Source organism: Panthera leo, chromosome C1 (assembly GCF_018350215.1).
Source record: "Panthera leo isolate Ple1 chromosome C1, P.leo_Ple1_pat1.1, whole genome shotgun sequence".
Taxonomy (NCBI): domain Eukaryota; kingdom Metazoa; phylum Chordata; class Mammalia; order Carnivora; family Felidae; genus Panthera; species Panthera leo.
In genome coordinates, this window is record NC_056686.1 from 155,332,651 (window position 1) to 155,360,289 (window position 27,639).

The window sequence follows — 27,639 nt, forward strand, 5'->3', positions numbered from 1 at the left end:
TTTATTGGTTGATTGATTTAGTCACTTTGTTTTTAAAAACTGCAGAGGAAAAGCACATGTTTGGAGAGCGAGAAAATAGATCTGTAGTCACATGATTTAAGTCTCGTGATTTAAGAAAATAGAAAGTGGATCTATCTGTAGTATATTACAAAAAATAATAACATAAGTATTTTTCCTAAGAACCTCAGAATTCTTATAAAAGACATTCTTATCCTTGGTGTGTTATAGTTTTCATGGTAACACCTCATAATTTTTTGTGTTTTGTTTTCTTCCAAAGTGCTTACTTATTATATGTTCTTTCTGCTTTATAGGATTTATTCTATTATGCAAAGAATGAACATTTGGGGTAGATTAGCAATTATTTTCTCATCAGCAAACAAAAGAAAACATTCAATATTTAGGGTGCAATGGAGTCTATGTCCAGCTATGCCATTAACTCTGGAGATTTGGGAGAATTCACTGAACTTCTTTGGATTTTCATACTCATCTGCACAATGAATTACCACTAAGCCCCAGAGACAAGTCACTTCTAGTACAATGATTTTGTGATCTTAGTATTTATAATGCCTTCTAACAGAAATAGTCATTTGAAGAGTTTGTTTTTTCCCTTCCTTTTTCACAGACCACTTTAGCCTTATGGCATGTTCTTACATAGTCTGATTTACATACTTACAGGTATGCAAATTTCCCCCTATTTTTCCATAGGTGTTTTGTGACAAGAGCATCTTTATTTGTTCTTCTTTGTCACCTCTCTCTTTAAAGGTTCCCTAAACTCATTTTACACTGTTCTCCAATCTCAATTGCATTCAAGCCTTCTGAAATAGATCAGGGGACAAAAGTCCCTGTTTTTTTCCTCACTTATCCCTAGGAAAGAAGCTGTCTTTTCAACCTTAAAAAGTTACATCCAGTGTCATCAGTTTCAAGATAGGAGCAGACGGATACACTGCCTTATAGTACACTGGGCAGGAAGCATCACCTTGTTTTTCAGATGAAGAAATTGATAGGTATTAACTTAGAAGGTTAGGAAACAATATGGACACGGTTTGTTAAGTAAGTTTTCTACTCCATGACTACCTGTGTGGGCAAAGTTACAGACAGGAAGGAGAAATGGAGAGATTAAAATGTAGTGTCTTGTCTGTGATCCAAATGAAAGGCCATAAGGCAATGGAATACAAATTTCTTAATAATCAGGTCACTGATTTCCTGACCATTAGTCTTGGGCATTTCGCAGTAGGATGAAAAATGATAAAACTCAAATATTTGAAAAGTAAATACCATCTGTAAATTTTAGCAAAAATAAACTGTGACTTTCTGTTAAGATAAATAAAAGAATGACATCTTTTATGAATAATACACAAAATGAAATTTGGGTGTTAATGTGGAAAAACTTTAGGGAGTCATGTTCAATAAAATCTATATAGTAATCATTCACAACAAAGTAATAGTACAGTTGAATATAAGCTGAATTCGTCTGTGCATAGATAATCCACAGGGGAAAATAGAGATGTATTTTCTTTATCATGTGGTATGGGAGAATGTCTTCTTATCGGAATCAACTGAAGGAATGTACTTTTGTATGAATGTGAGGTTTTGAATGACAGGTGAATTTCAAAACTGACATTTGTTATGAACAAATCAGTGTTGTACAATCATAGCATTCATAATCACAACTTTGTATTCCTGTATATTTTGTATTTTTGAAAGCATTTTAAGTAAAACATATTTACAATTTTAACTGAAATATATGAAAATGTTTATTTGAGTAAGAAGTCTCTGTGGAAAACCAGATACTCAGGGAGCCAAAACACAAATGATTTTTAATTTTTTCTGATCACATAGGTTGCTCTCAACTGCTATTGTATACATAAACCTTAACCAAAAGGATTCTATAAGATGGTTCAATGTGGGAGCTGGGGGAGGAGGTATGAAGAATAGAAAAGAAAAGAAACAGCTTGGTTATCTGTTACCTGGGATTGTTTGGGCCATGGTCTACAGTGATGAAATCAAACCAATCCAAATAAAGTATACCAATGAGCCCTGTTCTACGAGCTCCAGAAAATACCAGCCCTAAGATGAAAGGCAGGAGGTGCATGAATGAGTAATGAATATATATGCATCCATGCATATGCATGTGTATATGTGTACGTATATATACACTGATTGGTCCCAGAAAAAAACCCTTGCAATGATTTTGGAATTAGAGTTCTTTAACAGTGAATAGTAAACCATCAAACAAAGAACACTAGATTAAATACGAAAATCTAATTTTGAGACCAGCTCTGGCACATATAACTAAAAAACCGTGGAGAATCACATAACCACGGAGGGCCCTTGTCTTCCTTTCACATAAGGAAACATTTAGACATGTTTTCCTATGCCAAAAAGGAGCTTGTTAGATTAGGTAAGACTATATGATATTTAGGACCTTTCTGTTTCTAACAACTGTTATTCTGTGATCATGCAATCAGTCTTTTGCTCTGTTTCCAAATATGTAATTCCTGTTACCCTGTATTTTTGTCAAGTAGATGGCTTAAATGGGGAAATATCAGGCCATCTGAAATGGGTGACTGACAAAGCTTTTTCTAAAGTACTATTATTTCTTTCTCATGTATTACAGGTCTCTATGAATAAAGGAAATAAATCCACAGTCTATAATTCTCATGGCAATCGCTTATTTTGGCTAGATCCATCTCCTGAGTGTTAGGGGTGGGGAGACAAGCAAAGAGCAATTTTTAGACATTCTAAAGATTTGGTCCACCCATCACATCTGCCTCTAAGTAATTGTGTGATCATGGGAAAGTTTTTTAACCACTGTGACTCTCCATTTTCTTATCTATAAATTTTAGAAAATAATAGCACCTACCTCATGAGGTTGTTAAACAAGAGAAGCAAATGAGAAAATGCTCTTACTGCATTTAACCTAAATTCAACCCACGGTGCCTCAGGAATGTTCATTATTAACATCATGAAGCTCTTAATAAATCACTGTCTTTCATCAGAATAATCACAGGAGTAGGAGGAGAGACAATATTTTTGTTTGATGTTCTCATAAGCATATGCTTCTGTAGAGGCATTTTGTAGCTTTGCTTGAAAGCCTGAAGAAAAGAGGGAGACTGTGGAACATTGCAAATACAGTGTTGTGAAATGATGCAGTCTGCTTTATGAGAGCAGATATTTTAAATGCCTTTACTGTTCATAAGGTGATGGTATTTTCTTTTTAAAGCCTGAAACACCTATCTGAGCGTGCTACATTTGTTTGCAGTGACCGTTGGCCCTAATAAGCCTGCCAGTGGGTTTGCAGAAGACAGTGCTGCACAGAGCGAAGGTGTGTCAGACCTCCAGGAGGTGGTGTCCTTGAAGGAGCGGATGGCGAGGTACCAGGCTGCTGTTTCCAGGGGTGACTGCCGCAGCTTCTCTGCCAATGTAAGCTGCTCCTGGTGGTTTTGCATTAGGCAATGTGCTTTTTGTCTGCCCTTCGCACACTCTCCTTACACTGTAATGCAAGAATACCACTGGGTGGTGGGATAAAGCAGAGAAAGCACATAGTGTGAATCAAAGGCAAGGATGTGAATTGAAGCTTCAGTGCTGCTACTTACTAGCTGTGTGAATTTGGGCTACTATCTTAACCCCTCCCTGAGCTTCAGTTTCCTTAACTGAAAAATGGGAATAGCCATCTACCACAGAGGATCTTAGAGAGAAGTCAAAGAGATAATTTACGTGTAAGCCATAAGGCAGAGTATAAATGTGTTATTATTGCCATCATTATCATTTAACCTATAGCTATTCTCCTCAGGAAGGTTGGGAATTAATTTCAAATTTTAATAATGTGGGTCTGCATGCCGCCCTCCTTGGTCTCATGTATAGTTCATTTAAATTCACTGGCAGTATAAATTTTTTTTTGCTTTTCTCATTTCTCTGTATGCACTAAATCCATTAGGAGTAGCTTAATCAACATAGAAATGAGGGAGATTAGCAATGTAGGCACTCTGCTAAACCAATTATGATTATAGGAAACAGCAGGATTCAGTAGGACCACCAATTTTAGAGCCAAAGCATAATAAAGTCATATTCAAAAGAATTTGTTGGGTTCTATCATCTGTGGCCTTCAATCCACAGGGTTTGATGAGTCATTTTATTAGTAGCAGCTTTATAGCTTAATGGAATATAAGGTTACTCTTTTATAATTATAATCTCCAAATTAGCAAAGTTGTTCATTTAACCAAAAGAGAAAGAGAGAGAAAGAATAGCCAAGAAGGGTGGCGTTCTAAAATAGCTACTCTTAACATTCTTCTTTACAAATTATTTAGAGACAAGGCTGACTGTGCCAAACTCATTAACAATATTGTAATTCTAAATGACATTTAAGTTTTTACATAGTCATTAAAATCCATTTTAGATGCAGCACGGATTTTGAATGAATGTACAGAAATCACAGAAGTAGCTAGATCTCTTCCAAAATAAATAGTATCACTCCAGTGCCTCCTGCCAGTCCTCTTAGATAGCACCCCCTGCTGGATCATTAGGGAACTTTACTACAAATTAGTGTTCTAAATTGGAGAAAAGATTCTTGGGGAAACAGACTGATTTTGAAAGTACCTAGTGAGAGAAGGGTTATTTAGTAAACAATTTTTTTTTATTTTGGAAGACTTTTATCTTACAGGCACTGGGAGAATACACCATAAGACAAATTTGTATTTATACTGTGCTAAAAAACAGAATATTTAAATCGGGCACTAAGAAAACTAAATTATCCCACTATTTAATACAAACACACAAAAAAAATGTTAATGCTATTATGAAGGTAGCCTACATATAAATAATTTAATAACACTTCTCTGCTTGTTTTGGCTCAGGTCATGATCTCAGGGTTGTGAGATTGAGCCCTGCACTGGGCTCTGCACTGGGCATGGAGCCTGCTTAAAATTCTCTCTCTCCCTCTTCTTCTGCCCCTCCCCCTGCTCTCTGTCCAAAAAAAAAAAAAAAAATCATGGAAACTGCCATTAACAACATTTCTGTCTACACAAAAAGCCCATTAGTTTATGTGCATAATCTGGAAGTCTCTGATTCAGCCCCAAACTGAATCCATTATATTTCAGTCACATTGAGATCAGTTTTTGATGATCCTAGCCTCAGCCAGATGGCATTTGGTTGAACCTAAATAAAAGTCATGCCCATGGAAAGGCGATGGTGTGCAGAAGCACCCTAGAAGAGAAGGGAGAGGTAACATTTGCTAAGCAATGAATTAAAATGCCAGATTCTGTGCTATGCAGTTTTACTTCCTTTATCTTTTTTAGCACTCACAAGAAATATGTGGAAAATACATTGTTTTCCCAGTTTATAAGAAATAAAACCGAGGTTCACAAACTCTGGTCTAAGGTTTTAAGTGTCAGAACCGGGATTAGAATTACTATTTGTCCAATTCCCCAATTATGTTATTTCTACTATACCCTAGAACCCAAGGCCAGTTCTTCGCAAAGAAAATAGATGATTGTGTAATGTATTCACCTAGGTAAGTGTTAGGTAGCTAAATTACTTTATTATTAAAATAACTTAATTAGGTTCTGTGTTAGGTATTTAAATCAGTTTGTCAATAAAATGGCTTAATTATTATGGGCATACCCATTAGATTTCAAATCTTATTTGAGTCTGAGATTAAGAAACATTGAATAAGGATCAACATAAAAATGTTTAATACAAACAATCTAAGTTATGTGGTCATTGACAATAACACGGGTTAGTTGAAATGTACAGTGCATGGGGCCAAACAAGGCAAAGGCACAGGGATGCTCTCTCCACCTGAGCAAGGAAACATCACTCTAGCTCGTGACCACAGACCGCTCCTTGAGCAGGTCCTGCCATCTCACATATGTAAACCTTCATTTACAAGCTGAGCTGAATAAAGAAACCATATCACCACCACTGAACTACAGCTCAACAGACTTCCTCACTTAGGTGGGTGAGTGGCAACAAGACTGTATAATAGTAGTACTCCTGACAAAAATAACCAACTGTATGCATTTTTGCACATGTAACATGGTCTGATTCCAAAGCGCAATGCGAAAGGAAAGGAATGGGTGTATTTGGGGGTTTTGAATCCATTTCGTACATGAGAAGCAACACGTTCAGTATCAGAACTGATATTTTTGTGAAAATGCACTTACTAGGAAAGTATTCAGTCATTAACATAATTACTGAGGGTTATTAGATTAATTTACACATGATTTGGACATTGTTTATAGTTGTTGGAAAGAGTGGGCTTTTTCTTAACAATAATTGCCTTAATTTCCATAATTTAATGCTCTTATATTATCTATGTCTGATCAATCAAGGAAGGCCATTTATGTACATTAAATGGCAACGGGGAAAGGTACAAGAAATATCGTGGCCTTAAATCACCCTTTCCCTTCTTTATCTTAAATTTCAAAATAGATGCCATACTTTCTCATGACCTTAACATGTATCAAATGGCCGTAACTGGCCGGGATTTATATTTGAAGTTTGTTGCAGAATTTGATAGAATATATATCTAAAACATATAAATACACATTTTTATCCTTCTTTCCATACAGCAGATATGCATATTCTTAAATATTGGATAGTTCACAGAATTAGGTCAAGGTTATGAACTTGCTAAAGCAACCACTTGAAATTGCTAGTAATTCAGATAATCCTGAGTACTAACTCACTCTCCAATATTTTGGAATTTAGGAAAACCCACGATAATAGTTGTATTTTTAGTATCAGTTTGAGAAACTACATATTTGGGTAGAGATTCCAGGATCCCTGGAGTCCACAGTCCATGTTATGGGAGCCTCAGCTCACAGGTATCCAGTTACTTTCAGGTCTCAAGGCTTCAAGGTTATGTCAGGACTGGGCCAGACCTCAGGAGACCTCCCTGTAGTTTGAAGGGTTGCTGAATCTCTTCCCAGTTTTAAGCAGCCCTCCAAGCTTCCTAGAGGAGGGCTGGTTGGCATGGGGCCTGTTTGCTTGAGAGTTATCATCCCATCTGGGTTAGAGTGCCTGCTAGGCTGAGGAGTGTGTTGAATCATCAAAACCAAAGCCCTTAAGTTTCTACACTTCCCACAGGGGCATGAGATCTGACAAGGCTCCTCAGTGTTTTTCAAGTTGTTCCAAATGATGCCTATTGAATTAGGCTTTCTATTCTGCAAAATGTCAATGATAGCCTAGAATTTTTCTGACGTTAAACCCTCTGATTCTCACACAATACTAAAAGCTGGGTCCTGGGGTATGCCAGTCCCGGAGGAGTTGTTTTTCTGCCTGCCCTTTACTACTAGTGATTAAGACAAACAGCAGTCATTAAAACAGACAGATAGGGGTTCAGATTTCAGCTCCTACACACACCCCAGCTATGAGAACTTAACAAGTTGTCTTACTTCCCCAAATATCAATTTCCTCATTTTAAAATGAGGCTAAATGCCCATATCTCACAGGAGTTGGAGAAACATCAAATGACAAGATATATGCAAACACATAGAAATCACTCAGCACTAATATTAAGTAGTTGTTATTATTACTGATATTGACATTTTTGCATAAGAGAAAATTATTTTGTTCGTGTTTAGTGATTTAAATCCATTTTGGAATGAGTCAAATGTTTTAAATATTCTGAATAATGTGTTGCCTATGTAGATGTTTAGGATTTTAATGACAACCTTACTGTGGGTTAAAATTGAATCCATTGTTCTAATTTCTACTAGTCTGAGTATTATTAGAGAAATACATTCTACAGGTTTAATCTCCAGATATCAAAATCTATCTGAGTTGAGGAGAATTAACTCAATATTTTTAAGTTCCCTCTGACTTTATCAAAAGACTGATAAATGAGAAAACAACACGGAGAGATTATTTTTATTAAAGTTTTCTATAAGGGCCTACTGAAATAACTGTGTATTGTTATATTTTTTAATATACCACCCATCAATAATTGTCAGCGATAAAAAATAATAGCTTGCAAATCCCATCTTGAGCAGATCTAAAACTGAATCTTCCCTTTTCTTAAATCATCTTAGATGATGGAGGAATCCGGAATGTGCACGGTGCCTGGTGGTTTGGCCAGAGTGAAGAAACAATTTGAGAAGGACAAAATTGCTTCTTCTTGTAATACCTTGTCTCAGTACCAATACCAGCACCAGAAAAGATCTGAGCAGGTAATACTACTACAGGTAACGGATAAATCACATAGGGTTGAAGTCCTCTCTTCCACAGCCAATGTAGAAAGCCCCCTCTTTAGTGGCACATTTATTTTCATTACTCATTAACAAATATTGTAATTTTAAAATGCTTCAGAAAATCATCTTTAAAGCATACCACTGTACTGATTTCCTTACTTGGAGCATTTTTCTAGGGCACCATGCTGGAATATTTTTCTTCTCAGCTTCTAATGTTTCCTGGGTTAGTCAACAGGTAAATAGAAATGTTGACAGCAAATGTTTACATTGAGCCTCTGCTTCTAGGTTATAATTCATGATAAACTATCTGCTGGTTGTTTGGACAGATTAAATTTGAAGCATTATTTAGCTGATTATTGTGATGAGTTTTCTGTTTTCCTTAAAATCATCAAGAATTGAGTAGTAGAACCCAGATGTTATATAAAACTGCATAATGCAACTTCTACATTTTATCTGCTATAAAAGATTTTTTTTCCCATTTCATTCCTCCATTATCATATATCACTAAATATTGTCATGGGTTATGATGATTTTTGAATGGGAGAATCCCAGTAATAAAACCCATTAGACTTAGCTCAGCACTTTGAAAAACAGTAATTTCACTGTGAACAGCCGTATTTAGGTCCATGTTTTCCACGAGGAAGAGAGTAACTTCTAAAATTTTGTGGTGGAAGATAAAAGGTTGTTTTTTGTTTGTCTGTCTGTTTGTTTGTTTGTTTGAAGAAAAATCCCTAGGATATTTGGAGTTACCTAAGTTTTCAAAATGAAGGCAATTGCGTGTGTATCATATGTGTGTGGGGGAGGGTGGAAGAGGTAGGGGGGAATATAACAATAGAATGATTAAAAATCTGATATGTAAAATAGTATTTGTTTTCTTTTTCTGGCTCTGTCTGAAAAGTAAAAAAAAAAATGTGCAGTCTAAATAGCTCAATAAATTTATGGTACGATTTATTTTAACTTTGCCTAATAGAAACAAAATGTAAATAAGAAATTAAGATTGGATATACTTGTGGTCCAATATATAGGCATTGCAACATAGGAGTCTTTAAGTGAGTCAATTGTGTGTTTACTTGAAACTGATCAACGATACAAGGTGTAGTTACAATTAACAACTTAAGTAACAAATTCCACATAGAAATGAATTATGTACAGATCCTTTATTTTGCAGGGAAATATTGTGATTGAGTGTAAGGGCTATGGGACTTAAAGATCTCAGTTTAGAGGCTGCCAGACCAGCTAAGTGACACAGACCTACAGCCACCTTCATGGGGCATGGCCCTAAGTGATTACTCAGGGCCCCATTCTCAGAAGGCCCCTGCACTTAGCTTAACGTTCTGCTGTCATCATCTTGAAATTCTTAATAATTTTTGAACAAGGGACCCAATTCTGCACCAGTTCTGGCAAATTATGTAGTCCATGCTACACAAATGAAATTCATCACCTCTCAACACTCAGTTTCTGATCAATTAAGATGGGACAACTGATGAGTGATTTGTCCATCTCATGAGGTTACTGTAGAGGTCTCATATGACAAAGAGCAGCTTCCGTGGAAGTATTTCAGTATCCATGAAACTTGAAATCAGATAGGACTCCTTCATATTGCAAGAGACACAAAGCCCAACCCAAAGTGGCATACACCAAAAGGAACATCACAGATTCACAAAAATGCAGTCTTGTGGAAGGGAGATTTGGTGTCAGCTCTGGTAGCTTACTAGAGCAGCTGGCTTGCACCAACTCTCTGGTTATTAAATTTTTAGGAATGTTGCAAACCAGATGAGATCACGTAAATAGCTTCAAATCAGCCATAGTGAGAATATTTATACTAGAGAAATTGGCAAATGCAACAAATTAGGGGTATACAGTCTTTCATTCTCTCTTCCTTCTTTTCTCTCTTTTTTTTCTTGAGAACCCATTGTTAAGTATGTATTTCCTTACCATTAATGTAAGGGCCCAACGTATGTCCATAGCATAGTAGCTAAGAGTGGGTCCAAATCCTTACTCCCTCATCTATTAGTTGCATAACATTAGGCAAGTTCCTTGATTATAATGTCAAGATTATAAATGTACCTACCTCATAAGTCTGTTAAGAGGATTAAATGAATTATATTTGTAAAGTGTTTAAGACTGTGCCTGGCCCACTGTAAGCACTACACAGTGTATCACCTTGATTATATTTCTTTTTTTTTTTTAACCTCACCTCCTCTGAGTTAGCCTCATTCTCACCCAGATTTCCCTCAGATAATAGTAAAAAACATGCAGAGAAAAAGTAAGATCCTTTTCCCAGAAGTTTCAGGAACAAATCTTACTGCATCTAATTGGCTCTAAATGAACATTCATGCTTTTCCTAGAACTAATTGCTATAGCCAGGGGATGGTGATTGGTGGAAGCCTCTGTACCTGTTTACCTAAATGGAAGGTCTCAGCATTCAGTTATCAAGGGAGAATACGTGGATACTGGGTAAAAGCAAAACCAAACAGCAGCAACATATAAATGTTTTATGGATATATAGATACACACACACACACACACACACACAAGCTCCTTGCAAATGTAATCTATTATTATAAACTGTAGTCTGGGCTCTAGCACATGAAATATTAATGCATGTGAGTCTAATAAAAAACGTACACTAAAAGGCTGAATATCTGCAGGACTCTGGGCCTATCGTGACCTCTCTGAACTTCAGTTTCATTATCTACTTTGAGACATGCTAATTATCCCCAATAATTCCATGAGGAATGACTACACCTAGGTCATAATGCTACGTAATATAAATAACATAAAGGAAACATGTTAGAATAAATGAGTAAATGTCTTTTATTGAAATGTATGCAAGTCTGTAGGAGGATGAAAGAAAAAAGTCATCCATACCTCAGAAAATGAAATAATTTATAATCCTTATTATGTGGATCCTGAGAAACTTAACAGAAGACCATGGGGGAGGGGAAGGGAAAAAAAAGTTAGAGAAGGAGGGAGCCAAACCATAAGAGACTCTTAAAAACTGAGAATAAACTGAGGGTTGATGGGGGGTGGGAGGGCGGGGAAAGTGGGTGATGGGCATTGAGGAGGGCACCTGTTGGTATGAGCACTGGGTGTTGTATGGAAACCAATTTGACAATAAATTTCATATTAAAAAAAGAAATTTGAGATACATGTCAATTTTGATTAGAGAGAGGAAAATGTAGAAAAATCATGTATTAGATACTCACTTAAACTTTTAAAGCCATCAAATGCATTCTAAAACCTGCTTCTCTTATCAGCAGGGATAGAGGACATTCACAGGTAGAGGCAGATTGTTGATTCGGTTTTACCTAAGCTGTTGTCCACCCAGATGTTTTCAGTCTTTGCTTGTTGAAAGTACTTGACATTTATCTCTCTGCAAAATCTGTCCCTGGCCAAAAAAAAAAAAAAAATTTAGCATGTAAAAATTAATATTAATTTGAAAATTAAGTTTGATTAGAGTTAAAAGACAGAACATTTGTTTTGGATTTCTGACAGTAGTCAGGGTCACAATTAGTAATCCTATAAGGTGTAATAATTAAGTTCAATCTGCCTTTTTCCTTTCTAATGTACTGAAGTCAGATGTTTCAGGGTACTTAGCTATTTGGTAACCATTTGTCTGAGAAATCAGCAAAGGGGCTAAACAAGTTTAGAAAATTAAAGTGTCTCTCAAATTAAAGATCCCTTCTGTCTGCTGATTGATCAGACTATTTTATCAACCACCCTTTATTCAAAAGGGGTTCTGGAGGCACCTGGGTGGCTCCATCGGTTGAGTGTCCAACTTTGCCTCAGGTCAGAATTTCATGGTTCATGGGTTCAAGCCCCACATGGGGCTCTGTGCTGACAGTTCAGAGCCTGGAGCCTGCTTCAGATTCTGTGTCTCCTCTCTCTCTGCCCCTCCCCTGCTCATTCTCTCTATCTCTCTCTCACTCTCTCTCTCTCCCTCCCTCTGTCAAAAATAAATAAATTAAAAAAATTTAAATGGGGTTCTGAAATAGAAAAAAAGGAGGTATAAAATATAGGAACATTCATTTCTGCCAGACATTTAAAATTTGAGATAATGTCATATTTAGATATGCTAGATTTGTCATGCTTTATGGTTCTGTTTAAGTTAGTAGCATCACTGCTAGCCTATGGAGTATCCTTATGTAAATTAGAAAAGGGAGCCACTCTGGACAATCAGACCCGCTGAGTGAGGGAAGCATGGGACAAGGGTTCAGCTTCTCAAAAGAATGTGTTGGGGAAACTTTATGTAATCCATTCCCATATTCTTTTTTTTTTTAATTTTTTTTAATGTTTATTTATTTTTGAGAGAGAGATAGAATGTGAGTAGGTCAGGGGCAGAGAGAGAGACACACACAGAATCCTAAGCAGGCTCCAGGCTCTGAGCTGTCATCCCAGAGCCTGACATGGGGCTTGAATTCACAAGCTATGAGATCATGACCTGAGCTGAAGTCGGACGCTCAACTGACTGAGCCACCCAGGCGCCCCCATTCCCATATTCTTAAAAGGGTGACTTGAAATATGCTGGAGAAGGTATTAGAATACATGTGTTTTTGTGTGAAACTGCCATCATCTCTTTCTGAGTTTTCACTTGCCCATTCTGTGGTTTCTGTCTTTTCAGGACTTTCTTTTTCTTCTTTTTTTCCCCTTTTTTAGCAGCTTTATTGAAATACAGTTTGCATACCATAAAATTCACCCACTTTGTGTGTACAATTCAATGGCTATTTAGTATATTTACAAAGCTGTGCATTATCACCTCAGTCTAATTTTACAACATTCCCATCTGCCCCCCAAATAAACCTTGGACCTATTAGCAGTCTAAGACATCCCCTTTTGTGACATATTTTCACACTCAAGGTTTGGCCTTCATCTTCTCATATGAATTTCTTCTTTGTTTTCTGTCCCCTATACTTATGCAGTACTGAGTAACTCTGTGCTTATTAATTTTGAAGTCCTGGAAGCCTTTACTTTTCTGGGGTTGCTTGGTTTGCTTCAGTTTTGTTTTCTAAGTGGCTTAAGTAGGAAAGAGCAGATGGAGCTCCAAAAATTTTGGAAGTAATCGGTGCAATACAGTGCTTAGGTAATTGCTTTTATGTGAAAATGGCTGCACTAAAATCCATGTCAAGAGTGTGAAGTATTCCTGACCTTTGCTCCCTATGGCCAAGTCTCATGTGGACAGGAGAAAGCTGCAACACAGTGTGTGTCTTTCTCCATATATCTGCTGTTTCAAATATCCTAACATAAACATTAGCACTCGGTAAAATTATGTGGATTTGGAACAATCCCTAGACAGTTTTAGGCTGACAGAAAACATTTTTGACAGCTTGTGACAGATATAATCTGACATCTGTGTGTTTTAGACTCTTTAAAGGTGACCCATAATTATTTTCTAGCAGACTAAACATATTTTTTATCAGCAAAATGTCCACATTGCAAAGCATTTCTCATATAAGTGCTTTAAAACTACCTTTAGCTTTCTGCCACGTAATAATTTTTCAAGGTCATGGATTTCTATCATCAGTACCAACCTAACCTAGATCTCTATCAACACATAAGGTTGTGATCAAAAGCATGTCTTATATTGTCTTTTAATTGGGTATGCTATTTTTTAAATAACCATTACAACTTAAAGTAATCTCACTTAAACTGAGAAAGCTTGAGTAATGCTTCAGCCTGCTGGTTCTAGAGCCAGACAGCCCACGTTATCATCCTCAGAGTTAGACATCTGATCTCTTCTATAAAATGAGGATGAAGTAACAGGTGTGTTTTAAGAATAAAATAAGTTGGTCCTTGTAAAATCCTTCCTAAAATGTCTGGCATATATGAATCGTTCAATAAACATCAGCTATTATCATCAGCAGTATTGCCACTAAAGCCCAGAAAGCATAATCAAGTGGTAATTATTCTCAAAGGAGAATATGATTCGTAAACATTTTATGTGCATGTAAAGAGACAAAGGAGAATGACATTGTTCTTTGCCTCACACCTCACACGCCTCAGCTTTTTTTTTTTTTTCCTTCAGTTATTTGGCCCTTGGAGACAGAATCATTTCCCAGGAGCTCATTAATAGTAATTAAAGATTAGTTTAAAATTAACATCCCTCTGAATGCTTTGGGCATATGTTGCTCTGGAGTAGTCAGTAACTTTAGTGCATATTTTAAAAATTGTAATAGCAGGTCTCCTTTTGAGGAAAAGTGCTTAACCCCCACTATAGGAAACGACAAGAGGAGGGGATGTCCGGGAGAGCGAGGAGAGGAGTATGTGTAGAGCGTATGTTGCACAGGTCCGCTGCAGCCTGGGTTGCCATTATGAATAAAGCCTGTGTTTCAAATGGGAGCAAATGAAGAACATAACATTTGCTTTGGAAGACTGCTTTATTCGCGGTATTGTGACACGATGTACTGAGAGGAAAATATAATTAATATACGAATTGAATCGGGAAAAACAAACAAACAAAAAGAATATCCTGCTTGAATAAATGAGGAAAGGAGAAAGAGTGGGGGCCGTGTTGAGTTGTTCTGCTTCCACGAGGGCTGTGATTTCTCAGCTTGTTCTAGCTAATGTGTGGAAGGGAGAGGGAAATGTTTGGAAGGGGTGGAGCCTACTGTGTGACATTTTCTGGTTTGTGCACTTGAAACACTCCTCCAATTGTCTGAATGAAGGAAGTATAGCAAGTAGTTGTTTGTTTGTTTGTTTGTTTCACGATACAGTGCTAAGATCTACAAATACTAAGAAATAAGGGCTCCTATTTGCCAGAAAACTGTTTCTTTCCCTTTGACACCAGCCAGGGAATCATCCTGACCTTTCTCCAAATAGGCCAACCAATACACAGAAATTTCCCACAGGCAAACCATTTAAACTATCTTCTACAACTCTTTCTCAGGGCCTAGTGCTGAGTGAGCTTTGATAATGAAAAGAACACAATGAGATTAATTTTTGAATGCTGACTCAGAATCAGAAGACTGAGTGTTTGCTAAATAAAGCAAACAATAAAATAAGGGCCTCAACCAAGTGAGGTCTGTAACCCACTAGCAGCCAGACCTGCACAAGCTGGTTTATGCAGAATTCAGTTCACTGGAGTACTTTATTAACCAAAACATTCCAATTCCTGACACCATACAGCAAACCAGCTTTGCTCTACACTAATTACTCAGTTTCCTTTTCAATTCAGCAAGAAGTAGAAATTCAATCTCTGATCCACTTGTGGGTTTGGAATGCATACTTCATAAATGGATTTTTTTACCTCTACTTTTGCATTCAAAACCCTCTCTGTTATGCTCAAGATTGCCCGTTTTATTACTGCTTTTCGCACCTGTGCCCTGGCCTCTGCTGCCTTGCCACCTTGCCACTGGTGGCCTTCCCATTAACTCCGTCTCCATCTGCGTCTCTTCTCTTCCTACCCATGTCTTGGGGGAATCCCATTGTTTTTTCCTCAGAAATCGAAGAAAAAAGAATTATATTTTGTAAAAAAAAAATTCCTTGCTCAAGTTGCAAAGTAAATTAACTGCAGTGAGTACTGCTTGCACCAACTCTAATGAAAACAAAAGCAAAAACACAAACTAAACTCCAGAAGAATTTGTATTTCTCAGGATGAAAGAAATAAAGGCTTTTCCTACAGGCTCCAACCAACCCTGCTTCCATAAGGCCTATATGAGCGTGACTTGTCCAGAAGAGCATCCCACACTCCTTATGAAGCTGCTACTATCCCCGGCTTCCCTCTTTGGGGGAACAGGGATGTAGTGGTGGTGGGTTTCAATGAGTCCTCTGTCTACTGGTTTCTACATCACCCAGAACCAGAAGCAGGGCATCTTTTCAGAGCCCTTGTTTCCTCCTACCTCTTCTCTGACTAGATAAGGATTTAGAATCACATCATTCTCGCTATTAGGCTGGGCCATGGAACCTCTGAGGGAACTCAGGTTACCTAAGTCACCTCAGTAAGGTTAGTACACTGGAACTCCCCAGGCAGCCCAGGTAATTCTGATTAAATTGTTCTGGTGTGTGGTCAGGGATCAGGGAATGGTATAGTTCTAAAAGTGATTCTTTCTTTTTTTTTTTTTTTAATTTTATTTATTTTGAAAGAGAGAGAGAGAGAAAGAGAAAGAGCACGGAAGGGGCAGAGAGAAAGATGAGAGAGAGAATCCCAGTCAGGCTCTGCACTGTCAGCACGGAGCCTGATGTGGAGCTCAAACTCATGAACCATGAGATCATCACCTGAGCTGAAACCAAGAGTCAAATGCTTAATTGACTGAGCCACCCAGGCACACCCACCCACCCTGGGTGAATCTGATGTGCAGCAAAGAACATGGTAGTACAAACCTGGGCCAGGATTTGTTATCCTAGAGATGACTACTCCCCTCTTTGTTTCTCATCGGAGGCTTCTTCTCTGCCCACCTCACTCTTCTGCAATCTGATAGCAGGACCCTCCTATTTATATTGACATTTCTCTTGAGATGCCTACAGCTCAAGTCAAAGAACAGAGCAGGGACTGTGGAGAACAGAGAAAGCAAGGGCTGAAGGAAATCATGGTGAATATAATAAATGTCAGCCAAACAACCAATTTACTCATACTGCCAAGTCCCATTAGCTCCTTCGTTAATGGCAGACAATATTGAAATGCCATTATTTGTGTATATACAAAGATATATTTGAATATTTAAAATAACCTAAATAATTTAATGATATAAATGAACTATGGAAAGATATATCAAAACTTTTAAAATAAAATGAATTTATTAGCTTACACCACATTAATGTACCAATAATTAATTAAAACTGAGACTTAACTCATTACTGTCATCTTTTATCAGAGAATTTTAATTTTACAGGATTATACGCAATCTGTACACCTAATATCTCTTCAGTTTGTGCCTTCGCTATTTCTATACAAATATTATTTTCTGAAAGACACAGGATTTAATTATAAAGTGATAAACTGTGTTAAATAATGCAGTGAACCTACTCATAGTCAGTTTGGCTCCTTACAAAACTAAACCAATGTGTGTTCTTTCCTGAAGACACAAGGAGTGCCCATAAAGTACAATAAGACTATTGTTTGTGATCTACTGACATGAATTGCATTACTTTGGAGCCACAAACTATAACTCTCAACCTCTGCTGTCCCCAAATGAAGTTGATGGCAATTGCTAACTGTGCTGAGGCATGACCATAAAGTCTTAGTCATGGTCCCTTTGCAACTTCCAATTTCAGCCTCTTTCTGCAGAATCTGTTGGTCTATGAGTTCTCCTTGTAGCACAGAGAGGGATTCACTTCTCCCTCCCCTGTGGCAGTATTGCAGGACACGGAAATGCATCATTATAAAGGGAAGCTCATTCTAATCCCACACTGTGAAGACATTGGCAAAATGTTTGCCTGGGTCCTTTGTGGAAACTGTCTTCTTGGTGAAATAGCACATCTGTCCAGTGCGTGCATTCAGCCTGGGATCCTTTATTACGCTGTTAATAACTAAATGAGCTAATCCCCCTGGCGACGTGGAGGGGTTTAGCAATTTTATCATACGGAGGGGGCCCTGGCACTACTTCTCAGGCTGTCAGAGCCTCAGTGGTGAGTAAAAAAACCCATAAGTAAGACTGAGTTGCAAGCACAGATTCAAGTGCTTTAAAAAAATCCTGACTTGGTTGCTTTTCTTTCTACAATTCATCTTACTCATTCTCCAAAATAGAATTTGTAGGAGCAGTGTTTACCCCTATTATTGGAGTACCATTTCCACAGCTCCTCTTCTTCTTAATGGTTCTGTGGGTTTTCTGTTTCTGTAAAGCTATTTTTTCTTATAGAACCCATTTTCAATTTCATTTGCAGAAGACAAGTGCACTTACAGATACACCCTTCACTCCTTTCAAGTAAAATGAATTGGGATTGCTTTAGGGAAAAGGAGTGGTATTGTTCTTATCTAGGGGCCCAGGGTTGTTGAGGGAGTGTCACCTGGCCCCTTGCCCACAAAACACAAAATCACAGCCCAGAGTTTCATGTTCCCAGTGATCCCCAAAAGTATGTGATGTTGATGAAGATGTAAAACACAGACATGTTGACACAGAGGAATTTTATGTTGTCTTGTATGGGAGGTGGTGGACAGGGAGGGAAAGATGGAAGAAGGAATGCAGTTATGTGGCCCCTCCTTCAATTTGAAGTCTCATATTAGTTTAAAAATAGAAATGTACTCTTTGTATAATTACACTTAACAGAATTCTCAAATATAGAAACAATATATTGTACTAGTTAAATTTGCTTTATTTTTAAATTGTTAGAATGGCAAGCTACAGAATTTTAAGTTCATAGATTTTGCTATTTTTTGAGGAGCAAGGAAAATTATAACAAAAGAAACCTTTAACATTATAGAACCATCATGCTTGTAGAACTTTGTAGAAGCTGCAAAATGTTTTTTCCACATAGTCACTTGTATGAAAATGGGTGCTTTCTGTAAGCACTTGACATAAGGTATTATTAGCTCTTTCTACTTCTGGGTCTAATATTTCTCAAAATAAACCCATCCTCATGAATCTTTGAAAGTGATTAGATTGAGTCAAGCTTGTCTATTCTTTTGCATGTTCATTTATTAGTTTGAAAATTACAAATTATCATAACCCCCACCAAAAAAAAAAAAAAACCTGGGAAAATACAAGCCTGAGAAAAGGAAGAGACATTAAAACATTCTGTTCTGAGTACCATGCTCTTGCAGAGGTACTATCTGGGATATTGCTTGGGAAATTTATTTTTTCTAGCTTCCATGAAGATCTCAAGATCACAGCACTTGGAGTAAGATTACATCTTATTCTAACAGCCTTTTTTTGTGTGCTTATTCTTTATCCCTCTCTGTCCATAGTCATCTACCATGGATGCATCTCTTTAGGAATCAGCTGAGGCTACTTCATTTCTGACCCAACCAGGAGGACAGGGCGCATTATATACCAGCCACCAGATTGATACCAACAGGGGGAGCCAAGCGCTCAAACTATCTTCTTTACCCTGGTGGAAATACCAGGAGTGCTAAAGACATTATCCTGCTACAGCTTTTGAAATTCATTGTCTTCAGAGTACAAATTGGAAAAATTGAATACTAAAATTCATCATATCACACGATGTTTAGAAATATTTGGGGGAGATTTGGAGGAACTTTGATGAAGTCAGTACTTTAGGCTGGGGTTCAGTTTGTGGGACTTTATCATAAATATTTTGTGCTATTATTCTAAAAGTAACAACAGTCCCCCAAAATTATATTGTCTTTGTTTTTTTCTTTTGGAGGATCAAACACAGGAATTTTCCCTTTTTTCCCCTCAACTCCTTTTCCTCCAACGTCCTTATTTTTCTGGGCCTTTTTCATTACTGTGGAGGGAATTATGATATTGACAAAGTATACCATCTGAGTAGAGAAAATAGACAAAGAAAAGTAGCAATAATTTGTGGGGAGGAGGGAGTGTAAAAAAGTTATCCATGAGAAACTTATAGACACACACAAAACAACTTTTTCTATATTAGAACCAAATGTAAGTATGTTGATTTGTTCCTCTAAAGAGTGGTGAGACACAGTATCATTTCTCACAAAATGCTCGTTAAATCATTTAATAATCACGGCTCTGTGTTTGGCACTTACACTCAGTATAATCTCTCTTCTTATAATCTTGAGATATGTGGTCAAGTATTTATCTTCCAGTATTTCATAGACCACTATACTTGAAATGTTTTAAAGACCTGTCATTCCTTTTTATCAATGACTGTTTGCGTCTCATCTGCCCTGATCCATCCTTATAGAACAAACCTAATCTGCAGTTATGAGCCTCCAGCAAGTGGCTAGGTTTTCTGTCCTTTGCAGTGCACTGGTATTGATAAGTTTAATTGGGAGGAAATCCATTACAGATCAAAGAGTATGTCCTTAAATTTCATTTCATCCGATTTTTTTTCTATAAATCTATAGGAGTTAAGTGGCTCAATTTTTATTAGTTGTTGATATTTTTTATGTAAAATGAAACTACTTAAGCATATACTTAAAGCAAATAGTCTGTGGTCCTTTTTAATAAGAACCTCTTTTCAATTTTGAGACCCCTCAAACTTCTGGCATTGATTTTTTTATTTGTTGAGTCTTGGCACTTGATGACCAACATTATACTAATAGAAAAGATGGTTCACTGAATCACCAACCCTAAAAGAAAGGAAAATGTGTAGTTACCTGCTATAGTAGCGAAAAGGAAGTATATTTTAGTGAAAGACCCAGTGGTTTTTTTTTTAAGAATTAATGCACAATACAAATTACTGCAGTTGATTATTTTTTGGATTCTTTGAAGGCATCTCAGAATTGTGCAGTTCTTCAGCATAGTTAACTGGTTGAAGATAATGCCTCTCCTTTCTTCTTATCCCTACTTCAAACGCACTCTAAGCACATAATATAAGCGAGTTGAATACATCACTTACTGCTTTTAGGTGTTAAAAACATTGGTTCAAAATAGCTGGCTGATGAAATTCTTACAAAAACACTATATTCATGGTATATGTTTATTGTCTTTAAAATTTTGCGTAGCGTTCTTCCTTCAATCTCTTTTATTACATTCATGTGTAATCATCATGTAGAATTAGGAATGGTAGAATTTTAAATGACTTAGACATTATACAAGTGTGAAGAGCCTTGCACATTTCCTTTGTGTACAACACTCAATCAATGGTAGCCCTTCATATCTATCTCCTACCGTGGTTCCCCACTCTCTGTCCAAGCAGACTACAAATGAGGCTTCTAAGTGAGTCTGAAATTAGTTATGACTTATTTACCTGATTTGTCACTTGAATTGATGACAAACACCAGCCATAATGTAATATTCCTATCTGCCACTTCAATCTCTTTCCATTCCCCATATTGCTAGTAGATATATTTACCAGTGAAATTGCAACTAGTTATCCTTTTATTTTTCCCCATTTTTCCTTATTTTGAAGAAAACCCAAATGATCAGAATAATTCATTTGTAACCATAATTAATAATTAACCGACTTTGGGGCACCTGGGTAGCTCCGTTAGTTAGTGTCCAACTCTGGATTTTGTCTTGAAAGTGAAGCCCCATGTCAGGCAGAGCCTGCTTAGGATTCTCTCTTTCTCTCTCTCTCTCTCTCTCTCTCTCTCTCTCTGCCCCTCCCCCACTTTTGCTCTCTCTCTCTCTCTCTCTCTATCTCTTTCAAAATAAATAAACATTTAAAAAAATAAGAATTACACTGCTTTGTTTGCACAGAAATGCAAACAGAAATGCTTGCATCAGAGCCAAATCTGTTTTATTGGGCTTCTTCCTTTTATTTGGAATTTACATAAAAATTTGAAATGTCATTACTCCCAATGAACAAGACTGATGGCCATAGAGACTCAGAGAGATAGTAAAAGAAGGAGGCAGGTTTGTATACCATGAACTCTTTATGACCTCTTAGCAGGCAAATTGTACTGTCTCAAAGTCATCCTACATGTACTTGTAATGTCATATGGAACATACATTGCCAAGAAACAGGCCCAATTCTATTCCATTATAAGACATAAATAGTGTTTTCTGTGTTATCTGTTGTCAAAAGTAAATACCTATACTTGTGTTTTTAACTGGTTTACATTTGGTTAAGAAGACCTCAGTGTTCATAAATAATACCTTTTTTAGCAGAGGTAATGGGCACTTATCATTCTTTTTGACATCTGAAATTCCTTCTATACTTGGGAACTCCTCTACCCAATGAGGCAGAAGGGGCCTCCACTAGAGAAGCTGCAAATACCATACACTTATTCTCCTAGACTTGCCAGATTCTGGGACGTATGAAGTAGACTGCACCAATCAGATACTCCAGCTGAGACTTTGCATAAAGAAGTAATGAAATGACATCAGAAACAGGGACTGTGTTGGAATTAATTTTAATTATGGCTGGTGGCAGGAGATCAGCTACATCCAATTTCAAGAAATAACTATTCTAGAAGCAGCATCCATTATATAGTATTGATAGCTTTGGCAATGAACGTGTCTGGTGTTCAGTGTCAGCAGCATGGGTGCATTCACCAGACGGTTCTGCAGCATTACTCAGCTCTGTTACCATCTATAAAATCTCCAAGTCTTATTTTTGGATATCTTGGAAATTCTATAAATTCCACTCCCCACTTCTGCTACCCAATGTCTCTTTACCAAATTACCTTTCCTGTTTCAATCAGTCAGACTCTGATGGTTGAAACTGAGAGTTGTGATGAGATGAAAAGATATGTAATCTACAAATATTAACATTTCTTAATTTATTGTCTACATGAGAGTCATACAACAGGACTTTTAGGAAAGAGTTAAGTGTAGTAAGAAATGAGTAATTGTAATGAAATCACTATGAACTGACTCTTCACTGGCTATCAGTTCATGAAGATGAACCATAGAAAAACTGAATAGGTGATCACAAAGGCAGTCTCTGGCCATGTCTCTGTAGAGTATTTCCATGTCCTAGCAGCCAGAATCATTTGGCAGAGTCATAATATGCACAGGCACTTTTTGCTTATCTCTCTTTTAATAAACCACCCAAATCCACTATTTCTCTGGTGGGGAAAAAAAAACCAAACGTATGTATTAGAACTTGTTTCTTCTTTAGTTTCTGGGCTTTGTTCTGTAATGAAAATTCATGGTGAAGTTCGATGGTAAAATTCACAGAAAAGCCATAGACAATCTACTTTCATCCCATACTTTTTTTTTTGCCTTGTTTACTGTGTAAATAGCTGACACAAAGTAAGTGTTCAATGAATGTCTGTTAGGTAAATATGGCACACACTAATGGAGCACTCATGAGCCAGGTGTTCACATATATTAACCTACTTCCTCCTCACAATAACCTTATGAGACAGGCACTGTTATTATTCCCTTATTAGTCCTTTGTATTTGGGGGTAGGGGGAAGAGGACAAGAAATGGACCCACTGAAGATCTAACTAACTTGCCCAAAGAAAGTGAGCAGACATGGTCCTAACTCAAGAAGAATGACTCTGGAGTCTGTGCCGTGTGTGTGTGTGTGTGTGTGTGTGTGTGTGTGTGTGTGTGTGTGTGTATATATATATGTTTTATTCAGCTCATAGTCATTAAGCACCCACCATATGTCAGGCACAAAAATTCAATGATGAGTATATTATTTTGCCCTCAAGGAGCTCACTATATCAGAGAAATAGACATATAACAAAAATTAAAGTGCAATTATTCTGTGATAGAAAATATAAATGAGGTTTGTTGGGACACAGGAGGTGACAGAAATTACTCTGAATGAAAGATGGTCAAGGAGGACATGTGAGAACAGAGAATGCTCCTGCTGAGATTTGAAATAATTTTTTCATGAATATAGAATTGCATTCTAGGCAAAAGGAAGATCTTACACAAAAGGTAAAAAGAGTATGATATATTTGTGAATACAGTGAGGCATAACTGAGGCGTGAAGTTGGAGATGCAGGCGAAGCCCAGATAATAAAGAAATTCTAAGTTATGTTAAAGAACTGTTACATTTTTCTAAGACAATCAAGAGCCATTGAAGAAACTTAAATAGGAGAGTAAAATGAATAGATATGCACTGATGAAAGATGTTTCTGGCTAACTAAGACTGAAATAAAGGGGGTCAAGTTTAGATGGAAGAAGAAAAGTTGGGAGACTACTGAAATAGATTAAATATAAGGAACTTAAGTGGGTCAAAAGTTTAGGCTAAAGGGGGCATGGACTCAAGAGATCATTAAACATAGAATTGGCAGGGCTTATAAATCTCTTGGATATTGTTGAGGGAGGGTTGGTAGTGAAGAGGTAGAATTCTTCTGTTTCTTTATTTTGGTTTGCATTAATTAACAGATACATGTAACCTCTGGTTTTCTTTTTTCTCTAAAATATTTTCATTCTTTTTGCAAGTTTTTTTATTTATAATTTCATTGTTCCTTGAGACTCTAAGATTTAGCCTCTTTTATCATACTTTTGTGTTTATTTATATCCTAGTGCTTCTTTGGTTTTAAGATGCTTTATGTCTATGTTGATCTGAAATATTGTATACGTACATATATCTTTAACATACATCTACATAAAACTTCTAGAGGGCATCCTTTACAGTAAATTGAATGTTTATATGTATCCTGCTTTTTGAGTTTGTCAAATAAATACTGTTATTTATATAACAAATATGTTTGATGGCCCAGTTGAGAGTGTATCTTTTATATGTTCTTTTTATGAATCTTCAGCATTTTTGGAAACAGGAATATGGCCCTATAAATAATATTTTTGGAAAGAAGAGGCAGTCAGAGTTCTTGCAGTCAAAGCTGGCATTGCTTATTCAGAAACCTCTTTTTGAAGTCAAATATTTCTACTTTTAAGTGTTTTTTTATTTAAAAAGTTAGGTTTTGCTCCTGGTAGCTAAATAAGACAAAAGCATAATTATTTTCAGTGAAAAAAAGGTGAAATTAATTGAATGATAATACTTCTCCCAGATATTTGTGTAATAAAACTACATAATTCATGCACCTGTATATATTACAAACCTTGCCTCAAGAGAATTTCAAGCTGAGACTTTTTACTCTAATATATGAATATATTTTTATATATTGTACAGATACAGCGATAGATGGATAGATGATTGATAGACATTTAAGTACATTGAGATATAATTATAGAAACTTTTATTAAAACAATGCTGACAATGCCTAGCACAATGTGATGGAGATCATTGGTACTCAAGGGCTGTTAGTTGAATAAATGCATAGGTGAACCTATATAAAATCAAACATGCTTAGGGATGCAATGATTTCCAAGGAAAAAGTCACTACCTTATCTTAAAAGATTTTTTTAATATTTTGCATTAGGATAAAGTATTGTCTTTCATTGATCATAAATATCTCAGCTTGCTTTCTTCATGTCATAGTAATTCTGCTCAATGTATTCTGTTTCTAGATGATGCCTGACAACACTTCAATTTCATCAACACAGTGAATACTAATTCACTAAAAATAAATACATCCGTCCATACATACATACATACATACATACATACATACATACAAACTAGTCTATTTAGCACCATGAAGATCATTTTATAAAAAGGCTATCTGAGAATATATTTTTCTGTTTTTAAAGGTTCTTTCCCTTTCTGTATGTTTGTTGCCTTTATGCATTCTTTGTTTTCTTGGTATAGGCTTCTCCTCCTAAGATGCCAAATACTCCTTATGGCATCACAGCACTGCCATGTTCATCCATAAATGTTCGGATCACTTGCAGTGTTACCAAGGGGCCTCTTTCTGAGAACACTTTGTAAAGTGATTGACATGTTATTGTTATACACATCAGCTTCAGTAATTCCACCAATTATGAAATGTTCAGTATCAAAGACTGTCAGCCAAAATACTAAAAAATAAAATCAGAGGATTATGTGGAAAAAGTTTAGAATCTCAATTTTTAAACTAGATTTAAAATTATAAAATTTTCACACTCTTGGAAAAAAATATGACTATTTGCCTATGCACTTACTCCTTGATATTTCAGGGCAAGGGGGGAGGGATCATCTACTGTCTGCCAGATGCTAAACATTGAGATTCGAGGATACAGGGGTTTAGTTAAAGGAGAGATTCATATTATAAAATAATGGCTATAAAATGTGATAGGCAGATAATAAAGATATCTACAGAGAGGATGGAAATACAACAAAAAAAAGAAGCAGGAATACGTAACTCTCTGTAGAAGTTTTCAAACAGAAAATAATTTTTGAGTCGTGATTTCAAAACTGTATAGTGAATGTAGAAAAGCCTTAACCTGAAGCTCAAACCCTAGGGAAATCAAATTTTATATTGTAAATTTTTAAAGCAAATTTTTATAAAAAGAAGAAAAACTCATGGCAGAAGAAACACATCTGAATTTGAATATATCCAAATCTAGAGAAACAAAATATATCAACTAGAAATTGTTATGCTCATCACTTAAAAGGAAGAACTGATTATTCTTTCAAACCTTGAATCCATTGACATTTTTGCTAACATAAATAGCACATTTTTGGTATTATGTCTGTTTGACAAAGATACAAATAGCATTAAAACATCATAACTATTTCTAGAGTTATTAAAAATGAGATTAGTGGTGGGTAAAATAGCTAAATTATTGGCATTGAGCATGAACTTTTTTTCCCCACCATAGTGAGGCAGTTACTATGCACTATTTTGCCAAACTTTCATCACATTTTGTTTTATTGAGTATACTCCTAAAAGTCACAATAATAATGAGTCACCATAAAAAAGTTGGTCCTACTCTTTCTTTACTCATTGCGCTAGAATGAGTTTGAATTTTTAAATCTTTTTAAATGTGTATTTATTTTTGAGAGAGGGAGCACAGCAGGGGAGGGGCAGAGAGACAGGGAGACAGAACCTGAAGCAGCCTCTAGGCTCTGAGCTGTCAGCATAGAGCCCAACATGCAACTCAAACCCATGAGCCATAAGATCATGACCTGAGCCGAAGTCAGAGGCTTAACTGCCTGAGCCACCCAGGCTCCTGAGTTTGAATTTTTATTGGTACAAATGTACGACGTTTTTTCCTATAATGATAGTAAGTTGGGTAGGCAGGATGTGATGTCTTTCCTGTGCTGGAGAAATCTCCTTAGAAGAAGTATATATATCAAGGGTAGCTTTTTGTAAGATACTTGTCTAATATGTGAGCCAACATCAGATTGGTATGAGCTATGCAAACATCATATTATTTTGTGGTTGTGCCACATTCTCTTCTTTAGATTCCAGTATTAGAAGACATGTATCATTCCTTTTTCTATAAATGGAGGGATGAAATGAAAAAAAATTAAGTGTAATTTAGTGACTTACCCAATATTATGACATACCCAGTAGAGGAGGGAGTTAGTACAAAGTCCCCATTTCTGATTCCTGGTTAATCCATCTGTGAACAACTGCATTTTTGTCTCTTGCAGCCTGAGCTATATTTGAATTTAATATTCAGGAACAAATTTTATTAATTGTTTTGTGTGAATTTATGTATGGTGTTCTTGCCAGAATTCTTTATTACACTTTATTTGTGTAATTTGATTTCTCCTGAGCATCATGATGACCCATCATTTTACCTAACCCTGTACTTTGTAGACACAGCAACTGAGAAGAATGGAAGGCATATTTAAAATCCAAACTTAACTAGCTGCAAAATATGAAACACAGTAATGATAGAAATAAAATCTTGGCATATTTTAAGATAGATTGGATATAAATTATAGCAACCTGGGGGCAGTAAAATTGATATATGGACAGTAACATACCAAACTAATGTAGCAATTACAGTTCTATTTAGTAATAGCACATAAGTAGAAACTTCCAGCTCTAAACAAAATTTATGTACCCTTGTACTCTTTATGTTGTGTCATCTCCTACAAGAAAACATACTTAGATATGATAGGCATGGATTGTTTTTGCTCAAGTAGATACACATTAAGTATAAAGTGCCCAGAAAATGG

General features: G+C 36.4%; 1 protein-coding gene across 1 annotated transcript in view; it reads left to right on the forward strand.

The window, feature by feature from the left end:
* Positions 1-27,639, forward strand: part of XIRP2 (xin actin binding repeat containing 2) — a 375,441-nt gene that overhangs the window by 323,843 nt on the left and 23,959 nt on the right. Inside the window, exons 4-5 of the mRNA XM_042952574.1 lie at positions 3,263-3,423; positions 8,031-8,168. Of these exons, the coding sequence (XP_042808508.1) occupies positions 3,263-3,423; positions 8,031-8,168 (299 nt within the window). The remainder of the gene's footprint in view (positions 1-3,262; positions 3,424-8,030; positions 8,169-27,639) is intronic.